At 39.1% G+C, this 11411-nt stretch overlaps 2 protein-coding genes across 3 annotated transcripts in view; both read left to right on the forward strand.

The window, feature by feature from the left end:
- Positions 1-6470, forward strand: part of LOC135217308 (uncharacterized) — a 39713-nt gene extending 33243 nt beyond the window's left edge. For both annotated transcript variants that reach the window (XM_064253087.1, XM_064253088.1), the window contains exon 5: positions 5557-6470. In XM_064253087.1, the coding sequence (XP_064109157.1) occupies positions 5557-6401 (845 nt within the window). In that variant the 3' untranslated portion in view covers positions 6402-6470. The remainder of the gene's footprint in view (positions 1-5556) is intronic.
- A 2961-nt stretch (positions 6471-9431) lies between these two features.
- The window catches only part of LOC135217178 (sterol regulatory element-binding protein cleavage-activating protein-like), a 184931-nt gene continuing 182951 nt past the window's right edge, over positions 9432-11411 (forward strand). The window contains 1 exon segment of the mRNA XM_064252899.1: positions 9432-9562. The gene's annotated coding sequence lies outside the window, so the exon portion shown is untranslated.

Consider the following 11411-nt stretch of genomic DNA (forward strand, 5'->3'; position numbering starts at 1 on the left):
TCTTTACGCCTTTCCCCCATTCAAGATCATGGGGGAGGTCATGAGGAAGTTCACAGCTTCAGAAGGGACAAGGTTGACTCTGATTGCCCCAATGTGGCCAGCAAGAGAGTGGTTCACAGAGGTCATGACATTCCTTGTGGACTTCCCAAGAACGTTGCCCTGGAGGAGAGATCTACTCAGACAGCCTCACTTCAAAAGGTTTCACCAAACCTCTCCGCTCTGGCTCTGACTGCGTTCAGACTATCGAAAAGTTGGCCAGAGCGAGAGGCTTTTCAAAGGCAGCTGCGAGAGCAATCGCTAATGCTCGAAGAGCCTCTTCAAGAGCTGTCTACCAGTCTAAGTGGGCCTCCTTCAGGGCATGGTGCAAAAAGGAAGGAATTTCCTCTTCCACGACCTCTGTGAACCAGATAGCAGATTTCTTACTCTATCTAAGAAATGTGCAGAAATTGGCAGTTCCTACAATTAAAGGTTATAGGAGTATGTTGTCTGCCGTTTTTCGCCACAGAGGACTGGACCTCTCCGACAATAAGGATCTACACGATCTCTTAAGGTCGTTCGAAACCTCCAAGATTCCACAAGCAAGACCACCCTCATGGAATCTCGATGTGGTTTTGAAACATCTTATGCTAAGTCCCTTTGAGCCTCTCCATGAAGCTTCTCTAAGGGACTTGACGAGGAAAGCGCTTTTCCTAGCTTCTCTGGCGACGGCGAAGAGAGTTAGTGAAATCCAAGCGTTCAGTAGTCTAGTGGGCTTCAAGGGGGACAACGCTGTCTGCTCGTTGAGCCCGTCTTTCTTGGCTAAGAACGAGAACCCGTCTAATCCTTGGCCGAAGAGCTTTGAAATCAAAGGAATGTCGAGTCTCGTGGGTCAAGAACCAGAGAGAGCCCTGTGCCCTGTCAGAGCTCTCAAGTTCTATGTTAACAGAACTAAAGAGATAAGAGATCCCTCAGGTAATCTCTGGTGCTCGGTGAAGAGACCAGATTTGCCGTTGTCGAAGAATGCTGTTGCTTTCTTCTTGAGGGACGTCATTAAAGAGGCTCATTCATCTTGCCAGAAGACTGATTTGAGCCTCTTTAAAGTGAAAGCTCACGAAGTCAGAGCCGTAGCTACTTCTCTTGCCTTCCAAAGGAATATGTCTATCAAAGATATACTTGATAGCACCTTTTGGAGGAGCAATTCCGTATTCGCCTCACATTACATCCGGGATGTGAGAATGATTTACGAGAACTGTAGTTCTTTGGGGCCTTACATTTCGGCAGACACAGTTTTGGGGGCTGAAGGTAGCTCTCTCCCTATCCCTTAGCTTAGTTAGGTTAGTTTTTTTTTATTGTGTTTTTGGTTGATGGTGAGATCTTCTGTGGAAATCTCCCATTCCTTAGTTTTAATGTCAGGGGTTTTTTGGTTAGTTGGTCAGGTGGTGGTCGGTTGCTGTGTTACTGCCATATGTTTGGCTAGATGGTCTTGTCACATTGAGGTCACGTCCCCGTTGACAGAGCATCCAGAGTGCACCAGCACTACAGGTCCAAACCTGGCTGGCAACTCTGATGAAAGCAGAAGCAGGCTTAAGTGACAGTAATCACAGAGTCTACTTTGCTATCAGGTAAGGAACCAAGAAGTAAATCTTTTACTTAATTTAAGTTTCCTAAAAATCCTATTCTGTCTCTACCCACCATCCGAAGGTGGGATTCAGCTATATATATATCTGACAGGTAAGTTTCATGAACAAAATGTTATTGTTATAATACAATTAAGTTTGTTCATACTTACCTGGCAGATTTATATAATTAGAGTGCCCACCCTCCTCCCCTCAGGAGACAAGGGTCATGAATAAATATGAACAGAAAATGGGAATGGTTCCTGATATCCGCCTCCCAGCGGCAGGAATGGGTACTACCACCTGGCCGCCCACTACGTGTGCCGCGAGTTTTGAAATTCTGTCGGACATCAGAAATACAGCTATATATATATCTGCCAGGTAAGTATGAACAAACTTAATTGTATTATAACAATAACATTTTGTATACAGCTTCTTGAAGTTCGATATCACTTGCTTGACCATGAGCTGGAGGAGAGGGGTGGTGTTAGGCGGAAGATATAGAACCTTGATGAAAGAATACTCCGCTAGGATATCTTCCTCGAGGCCAGGAGGATGAGCAGGGGCGTGGCCTACAACAGCAGACATTTCAGAGGGAGGCGCTTCTCTTCCAAGAATTTCTTCTCTGTCGGGCCGAAACACAGATTTACCCACTCCGTGAACAAAAGTTTACCCAGGCTTTCGCATTAGCCCTCCACATCACCAGAAGCTTCTTTAGCACTTTGTGGGCCTTGAAGGCTCGAGAAGTCCCTGAATGATAGAAAACTAGGGGCTTCACCTTGCAATCCCCACTGGCGTTCGAACAAAGTGTGAGCGTAAGCCTGTCTTTCATAGGCTTATGCCCAGGTAGCTTCTTCTCTTCCTCCGTGATGTACGTCCGACGAGGCATTTTTTTTCCAAAAAAGGCCAGTCTCATCACAGTTGAAGACTTGCTGAGAACTGTAGCTTTCCTTCATTGTCATCTCGTCGAACGTCTTAATAAAGGCTTTGGCCGCTTTCGTGTCCGAGCTGGCCGCCTCCCCATGCTGCACCACCGAATGGATGCCAGTCCGTTTACAGAATTTTTCGAACTACCCGTGAGAAGCCTTGAAGTCTGGGGTTGGCGTCGATGTCCCTTCTCCTCCGTCGTCTTCGCCGAAAATAGCGCTGGCCTTGTGGCAGATTGCTGTTTCGGTTATGGTATCGCCAGCGATTTCTTTGTCTTTTATCTAGACAAGAAGCAGCCTTTGCATCTCATCGTGCACGTGGCTCCTCTTGCTAGACAAAATAGTCATGCCCTTGGAAGGTGTAGCTGCTTTGATGGCATCCTTCTGCTTAAGGAAGGTGCCTATTGTCAATGGATTTTGGCCGTATTCCTTAGCAATCACACTCAATCGCATGCCAGCTTCATAATTTTTTATTATCTCTATTTTTGTCTCCAAAGAAAGCATCCTCTTCTTTCCTACTTCAACTTTCTTGGGACCCATGACTACGTATATACTATACGTAATTAAGTTATGTAGTAAGTATACGTATGAAGTAAAGTTCTCACACAACACGAAAAAGCACGCCGCAATGTACGATGCATGATGGGATCATGGGAGAGATGCTGACCAATAGGAGAGCAGGATCATTTGGCGGTGACTAGCATCAGGAACCAATGGGAGAGTGGGAAGATGGTGGTGAGTCTACTAAGTTGGCGGCACACGAGTTTTAAAATTGTTATCGGTGGTCCGGGCGAATCTCGGGACTTTACAGCAACAACCTTTCATATCTTGAACAATTTTCGTATGTAGAGCAAAAAAAATCTTCGTATTTGCTTTCGTATCTCAAGTTTTTTGTAAGTTGAGCCTTTCATATGTCAAGGTACCACTGTATATTGTTTTGACTGTAATGTAAGGCAGTCCCCAAGTTATAACGGGTTTGGCTTACGATGTTCTGAGGTTAAGGCGCTTTTCAATTGTATTCATCAGAAATTATTTCCAGGGTTACAACGCATGTTCCAGGGTTATGACATCTACAACGCTGATCTGGCAGAAGAAATATGACACCAAAATTGTAAAATAATCAATATTTGAAGTTTTTTTTATGAAAAAGGCAATAAGAATGCAGTTTACATAGTTTTTAATGCACCCTAAGCATTAAAAATAAGGTTTTCTTAGGATTTTTGACGATGTTCCGGCTTATGACGATTTTCGGCTTACAACACGTCTCAAGAATGGAACCCCCGTCGTAACCCGGGGACTGCCTGTAGTTTAACCAGTAGAACTAGATATTAGATGATTTGAGCCCCTGCCTTTGGTGTGTTCTTGTTTAACTGTCCAGCTTACTGTGTTTTGAGTTTTACTTTTTATTTGAATGAATTTTTAGGTAAGCCCTATGAGTCTAAAATGTGACTAACTGACCTGCTTTAACTACCTTATAAGAGCAATGATTTTACAATCATGGTAATAGTCACTGATGTTTTTTGTCAGATTTTCCTTTCACAGGGTAAGGTGTGAAATGTGGTCTCTCTCCTGCTTTCTGTCTTGTGCACTTTCTGCCTGGGTTTGTGTTGGGTCTGGTTTTGTTGTATGAACTTTTTGTATAGTTCTGTTGGCCATTATATAGGTCCTCATCCTTCTCCTTGTAGACCTTACTACAGGTCTTCATCTTCTTTCATATCTACTATTTTTATTTTTTTTTTTTTACTAATTGTCCTTTATCTCTTTCTTTACACATTGAAACCATCTGCCTTTGAAGTCTCAGTCTGTTCTTCACTCTGACACTTATCTCTCCACATATCTTTTACAATGGAAACGTCAAACAAACGTGTAGGAGTTTTAACATTTTGTGGTCATGTGTCTGATACATGCATCATTAATTTATACTGTTTACTAATGGGATTCCACCTTGTTCACTAATGAGTTGTCAGATGCCACAGATTCCTTGCTCTACAATCTGATTGTTTTTAACCAGTTTCCAGCTTCTGCAAGATTATCCTATTGTTAAGACAGAGGGTTTGTTAGTTATGAAAAATACAAATTGATTAAAAATTTGTCGTATTTACCTTTACTTCAGCAATCTCTTCCCACGTCAGTCATGCTGTTACTACCCTCACAACACTATACTCTGTTTTTTTCCATCTGTCCACCAGCGTGAGGTGTTCGCGTATGGTAACACTGCGTCCCGGGCTTTAGATAGTTACATTCAGCTTACATTCAACAATAATAATAACCTTATTTCGAATATTAATGGTGTAAATTCGCATACTGTAAATTATTAAAATACTTTTCAGTTGCAAATGTACACCCAGATATCCTTTTATTTACCTAAAACTTACACATAGCGTAACTATTTAAAGCCCGGGACGCAGTGTTACCATACGCAAACACCACAGGCAGATGGACAGATGGAAAAAAACAGAGTATAGTCTCACAGCCCATTAAATCCCAAAGGTAATGGAAAATTTGTACCAGTTCTGTGTATCCTCTCTTCTCTATACTGTTTGCTATTCTGGGCATTTGTTGTGTCATCTGTTACATTTGATACTTATAGCTAAGTTTCCCCAACTCCTCTTTGCTTCCTTTCCAGTGGTATCAGTTGCTTAGTTATTAATGCGTTCAATGATATCACTGATTCACATATATCACATTTCAAAGGGTTCTCCCAAAGGATTTGTTAACGTTCTAGTACATAGAGATTGAAAGGGACAGATGAAAAGTGAAAGGCAGAAACCAAAAAAAACTTTGGCGCCATTTGCATTGTCACACAAGACATAGGGCCAGCTTAGTGAGAGTTAAGAATTTTGACTCTGGTCTGATTTAAGTGTATTTGATTATAATGGTAACACAGAACTCATTGTCATTGGTGATTACTACAAGGATTTTGTTATATATATGCCTTGTTGAGTGAACAAACAATATTTTACTACAGTATTGCTTGGAATTTTGATTTTCATCAATAAAATTGCTCACATAATCATTCTCTTTATTTTGCTTAGGTGAAATGAATGGTACTATTTCAAGCTCAGTTTTGGAAGAATATTCTGAAGCCATTACTCCGGGATGCGTATTGTTGTTGAGGAATGTAACACTCCTTTCTCCAGTAAGCCTGAAATCATCTGTTGGAGGAGAGGTTGTACGACGTCATTATTTGAACATAACTCTCAACACTATTCACACTATCTATTCATCTGAGGAGTCAGGTGATATTATTACGACAACTGTCAGTGGTGGTAATATAAAAGAACTATTGCAGCAAGCTTCAGCCCTAAAAGTAACATCAGCACCTCGAGCTATTGTAGAAGAAGAGGAGGAAGAAATGACAAAAGAGACTCCTGAACAAAAACAACAGCTATTTTCACATGTAAGTAATTATGGTAATTCATCTTCGCAGCATATTCATGAAAATTGGAGAGGCCCCAGACCTTATTTAAATACTCCTTTAAGTGGATCTCCTCACCAAAAGCAGAGATTTGTTTTCAACTCTCCTCTGAGCAATAATCCTAGACCTCACAGTTACCAAGGAAATGAGGCAAGACCCATCTCAGCAGATTTCCGTGCAAGGTTTGCTCCAAGAAGTGGCATAGATAATCAGTCTCCTAAGGCTCTGAATGCCAGTGGTATTGTAAGACTGCAGAGATTTCCATCTCCTTTGCAACCATCTACATCGGGCTATTCCTTTCAAGGTTTTTCTAAAGTATCTGGTCCTGTGACACAGCCTTCACAAGTTGTTAATAGTAGTTCTCAGATGAGTAGCAATATATTTCGTAGTCAAGAGGAAGAAAAAGAGGTTAATGATTTGTTAGAGAATATTGATGAAGATTCATTATTTGGAGATTTTTAAACAAAATCACATTGTTTTGTTTATGGAGAAAGATATGTATTTAAATATATGTTGATATTTTTATAAGAACTGGGTCTAGTCCCATTGTTTTACTATGCCTTTTATAAATTTTGATATATGAAGAACATAGTAAATACCAGCAGCATACTTTCCCTTTTTAATGTTCATCCTGCCGTTACATACTTCCCACTTGACTTCTCAGTTTTTCCCATTTTTTTTAATTGTTAGGATAGATATTTCTTGACGGGTAATTGTGAATAAGTTGACCCCCACTATTCATGGACTCGCTAATTTTCTATGGAACATATATACACATTATTTGCAGAAAATTTGCGTATTTCTTGTATTTTTCACTGAGGAATGTTCACAAATTACTATATTTTCATATAATTTTTGTGACTAAATGCACTTTATGTGATAAAACTATTGAAATACTCAGGTATAAGTATTTTTAGGACACAGAAGCATACAAAATCCCACGATTGGACTGTGGCCAATCTTACATCAGTTTTACAGGAAAATCACTTCCCCAGATATTAATACCACATAAATGGTCAGTTAGGTATGGACAACAGAGTTCAGCTTTTTTTAACCATAATAAATAACCATAACCACAGGATAAACTGGAATTTGTCTTGTATAATTTATAGCAGATGTCAGTACAAGAGCCAAATGATAGAGTCAGCCTTTATTAAACAAAGACAGGTAATGAACATCTAAGAGGGTGCCTGAGATTCAGATATTGAAAAATCTTCCTTCAACCAATGCTTAAGAAGATGAAAGAAGTATTAAAAGGGGGGGGGGGTTGTCTTAGAAAAAAACATTCTTACCAGTCATATGATAAAGTAACTATAATGATGCTAGTAAATAAAATAATCTTGCTAAGAGTAAACTAAGCGAATTATGATGAAAAGGTAAAATCAACCAGAACTAAAAAGAAAAAAAATAGAGAGAGAAAAAAAAGAAACTGAAAACACCAGCTCATAATGTAAGTGAACAGGTATAAATTTTTGTGAAGTCATTTATGATATTTTAAAGTCTCACAACACCCATGACAGTGGCAAGTCGAAATACAAAAAGTTATTACTTGTCCCGGTGCGGCAGTTTTAAAAGCACATTTGACAGGCTGAGATGACGGAGGGACAATGGTGTTCATGTGTTTCATAATCGACAACAATAGACATTGAACCAATGGCACCATTCAGTAACCGCGCACGAGAACGAGAGATCATTAAAAGGAACGGAAATTAATTTTTTTATATATATAGAGCTGGAGTAACGGAAACAGTTTGAAACTAAATGGAGATGAAAGTGTATAATAATAGCACCAGAAAGAAAACTTATACTAAAACAGTTAAAAAGAGACACAGATAGAAATAACACCACAGTGAGGAAAAATGACATCAGATACCTATTTTGTTGTACGATAAACGAAATTACCTCAAAATTTTACTCCTCATAAATAAGTAATCAGAGATAAGTACAACGCTCTCTCTCTCTCTCTCTCATACACAAAAAAAATGTTATTTGCCTACTTTTGAAAATTACCATTCTCTCTCTCTCTCTCTCTCTCTCTCATACACAAAAAATGTTATTTGCGTACTCTGTAAATGACCATATTCACCTCTCTCTCTCTCTCTCTCTCTCTCTCTCTCTCTCTCTCTCTCTCTCTCTCTCTCTCTCTCTCTCTCTCTCTCTCTCTCTCTCTGCAATTTTCTATATTTGACAAAGAATTTAATTATTACAAAGTACAGAAACACCATGAATCAAAACCAAAATTATGCGATACAAATGGAGGAAAGTTTTACATACGTAATTTACTTACGCCAAAGGCCATAGCAGCTCTTTATCAAGATGTCAAATAGGAAGTTTCAAAAGTCAGCCACAAATGTGTCATCAACCTCGATTACTCATTCGATTCCTACGAAACCCCCAAGTATGAACTATATCCTAGCTAGATAGTTGCTGTAGATTATGTTGGCTTTGTGTAAGCACGATACACTTCCCGAAGGTGGCTACAAAGTGTGGTAAGATATTACAGGGAATAATAAATTGCCTGGTGCTTATCCCTGGTGGACTCCGCTTGGCCATCAGATAAACCTAAGGCCTCTGCGGGGTTTTAAAATGCCCTGCAATAGGTAGATGATAATTATAGTTGAAACTATTAAAATATAATCCTAACTTCATGCGTATCAGGTGATTTATATAATTTCTGACGAAATTCCACTGGACATGAATTTAGAAAAAGTAGACGCCGCACCAGAAGAGTATGCGACAAATCGTCATATTAATCTCGGGAAATGGCTATACGTATATCATATCATAATGATGAGGTAAAGAATCTGTGTGACAAAGAAAAAACAATTATTGAAAAATAAAGCTTTTAGGTAAACAGGCATTACAGCAACTATGTAACAGGTTTTGCCAGTCAAGAAACCCCTTTTAAGATTCATGGAAAAAACTTTTTTGAGAAAAAAAAAAATAAAGAGCGTTCTAAGGCACCTGTTCCTTAGAAGTAAAGAAACAAGGCAACTATAAGCCATAACTAACAATACAGAAAGCAGCCCTCCTGATGAGCCAAGTGAAGGTCGACAAGAAGCTTCGAAAGATTCATGCGATATAATAAAAAACGAAAACTTGAAGAGGGGAAAAGTTTAGATATTCAAATTATGCACCGAATGAAAGTTCATAATAATGATAAGCCGACTACCTCACTAGGAACATCTAAATTTTGATTGTATGCAATTAATGCGAGCTACGGTTAACAGCACCAGTGTGAGTTTGTTACAAATAATGTATTAAAAAAATGAAAGTTCGTTTTTTTAACGGCTCAGTTTTTTTGGTAGAGTATTTGTGTCTGCTACCAGTACCACTCTGCTTAACAGATGATGAGAATATCAAATGCACCAAGCTTCTTTTGCGTTTTCTTTGTTTTTGGTGTATTGATGAAAATTAGAAATAGGATACCAGTATTTAAAGAGACGTTTTTCGAATGGTCATATACGCTCTCCGAGCGTCAACTTTATTTTCTGCGCCACTACGCAGGTAAACAATGCTCTCGTCTGCAATTGTGAATGTATAGTCAACATTGATATTGCACTAGGCTGTTGTGATAGTATTCAATAGACATCAGTATATTCTGTGGCCGTCATGACATTGCTGTAAGTTGTGAGATAAGGACAGAAATTATCAGACCTTTACAGAATTTCAAAATGTTGGAAGCTACTAAATGGAGCTAACGATTTTAATGTAGGTAGTATTACTAGCTAGTATTGCAGCTCGAGTAGCCTTATCCTAGGATAGTCAACTTAAGGTAAAGATCCATCCCTAGGGTGAATGGGGTAGTTTCCTTTATCCCACCATGACAAGATTTATGTTGTCACCACAAATATATTCGTTTTGATAACTTCTGCATAGCCTAGGTAGCTACACCTCGTCAAATTGCCTTGGGCAACAAGTTTGTAGCCTAAACTGGAAGTCTAGTTCAGGGCCGGCCTTCCTCTACCTAGGTCAGATAGGCCATCGGTTCCTACAAGAGTGCCAAGTGAAGTATGATTATGATGGAGTATGCTAAGAGCAAAATTGGATCTGCAGATTTGAAAATTAGCCCAGTAGCTATAGGGTAAACAACCGACCGGACTGGCCAACCTACTGACTACCGCGTTTGTGGCCACCCTCTGAAAAAGTACTTTAACATGTCCTGACACTGGAGATGGGCATCAGTCATGAGTTGGTGGTGAGAGGAACAGCTCGAGACCTCAACTCTCCTTTCAAAAAAAGTCTTTTCTCCAAAGTTAGAAATTAAGGCCATATTTTAAGATTAAACGGAGGGTAATGAAAAGAGTGACCAAACGCAGTGCACACTACCCTCAACTACCCCCCATGACGCTTTCAAAATTTTTCCTTACAACTGAAAATGTTTTGAAGATTGACGCCATCTCGATGTTTGGGGAGTCGCTTGTGTCAACAAACTTCCCATTTCCTGTGCTAAATCCGCACATGACTTGTACCCATAGACGCTGGGGCACTTTCTACACAACAATCGTAAATACCGACTTCCAACCACTAGGCTACTTATCCAAGGGAACTACGATTTTTAGTAGAGGAAGAAGAAGCGTGCACTAGATAATTATTGAAATAAATAGTTAAACGGCAGTATAAGGTCATGAATTGCATGAATATTTTTGCATATTCATGATTATTAATTTGAAAATATAATTGTTGAAAAAGTAACCAGACTCCTGACTCAAATATCAACAGTTTTGCTTGTCAACGGTACCTTCGGCGTTCTTCGCACTCGTCAATTGTTTATCAGTGTTGCCAATTGGTGTGTTTACCCTCCAAACGGGGTATAAGACTTACACAAAACTGGAGAAATAAGTGAAATTAGCGTATCTATTTGTAGTAGGTATATATACATAGTATTACAGAATTTTATCATTACTACATTACTGTGACAACTAGAATTCATGGAAATAGTTTGTAAATGCATCAGCGTATGTGTGAAGCGCCACTAGATTGGCAACGATGAGTCATTTTTTCTTTGCGTCGTCTGCTCCCAAGTACATCAGAAATATTTGTAATTTTTCTTGGTTTATTTGGTTGCAAAAAAGGGAAAATAGACATGAATTAAATACATTTTGAAGTAACAAAGTAAAGTCAAACTAAATAATGAGTAAAGTAAACAATTAAGGAAATAAAGCTTTGCATCTCATACTCGTGTGCTGCCCATAACTGTGTTTGTGGAGTGAGCGCTTAGAAACCAGGAACCGTAGCGTGGTTCAAGTGCAATTTGGAGTGAATTAAGACCAAAATGTGTATAATTACAATCAAATAAGCACTGTGGAGTTTCAGTTGTGCTGGCAGTAAGGATAAAACTACCGATTACAAGGTAAAATTGAATTTCCGTTCAAACCATGACCCCGGGAATAAAAAGTTTCATACTTTCACTAATATAGGTAACAAAATGTTGTTTTATTGTGCTGATTACAACTACAATCTTGAGTAAGA

Source organism: Macrobrachium nipponense, chromosome 7 (assembly GCF_015104395.2).
Source record: "Macrobrachium nipponense isolate FS-2020 chromosome 7, ASM1510439v2, whole genome shotgun sequence".
NCBI lineage: Eukaryota > Metazoa > Arthropoda > Malacostraca > Decapoda > Palaemonidae > Macrobrachium > Macrobrachium nipponense.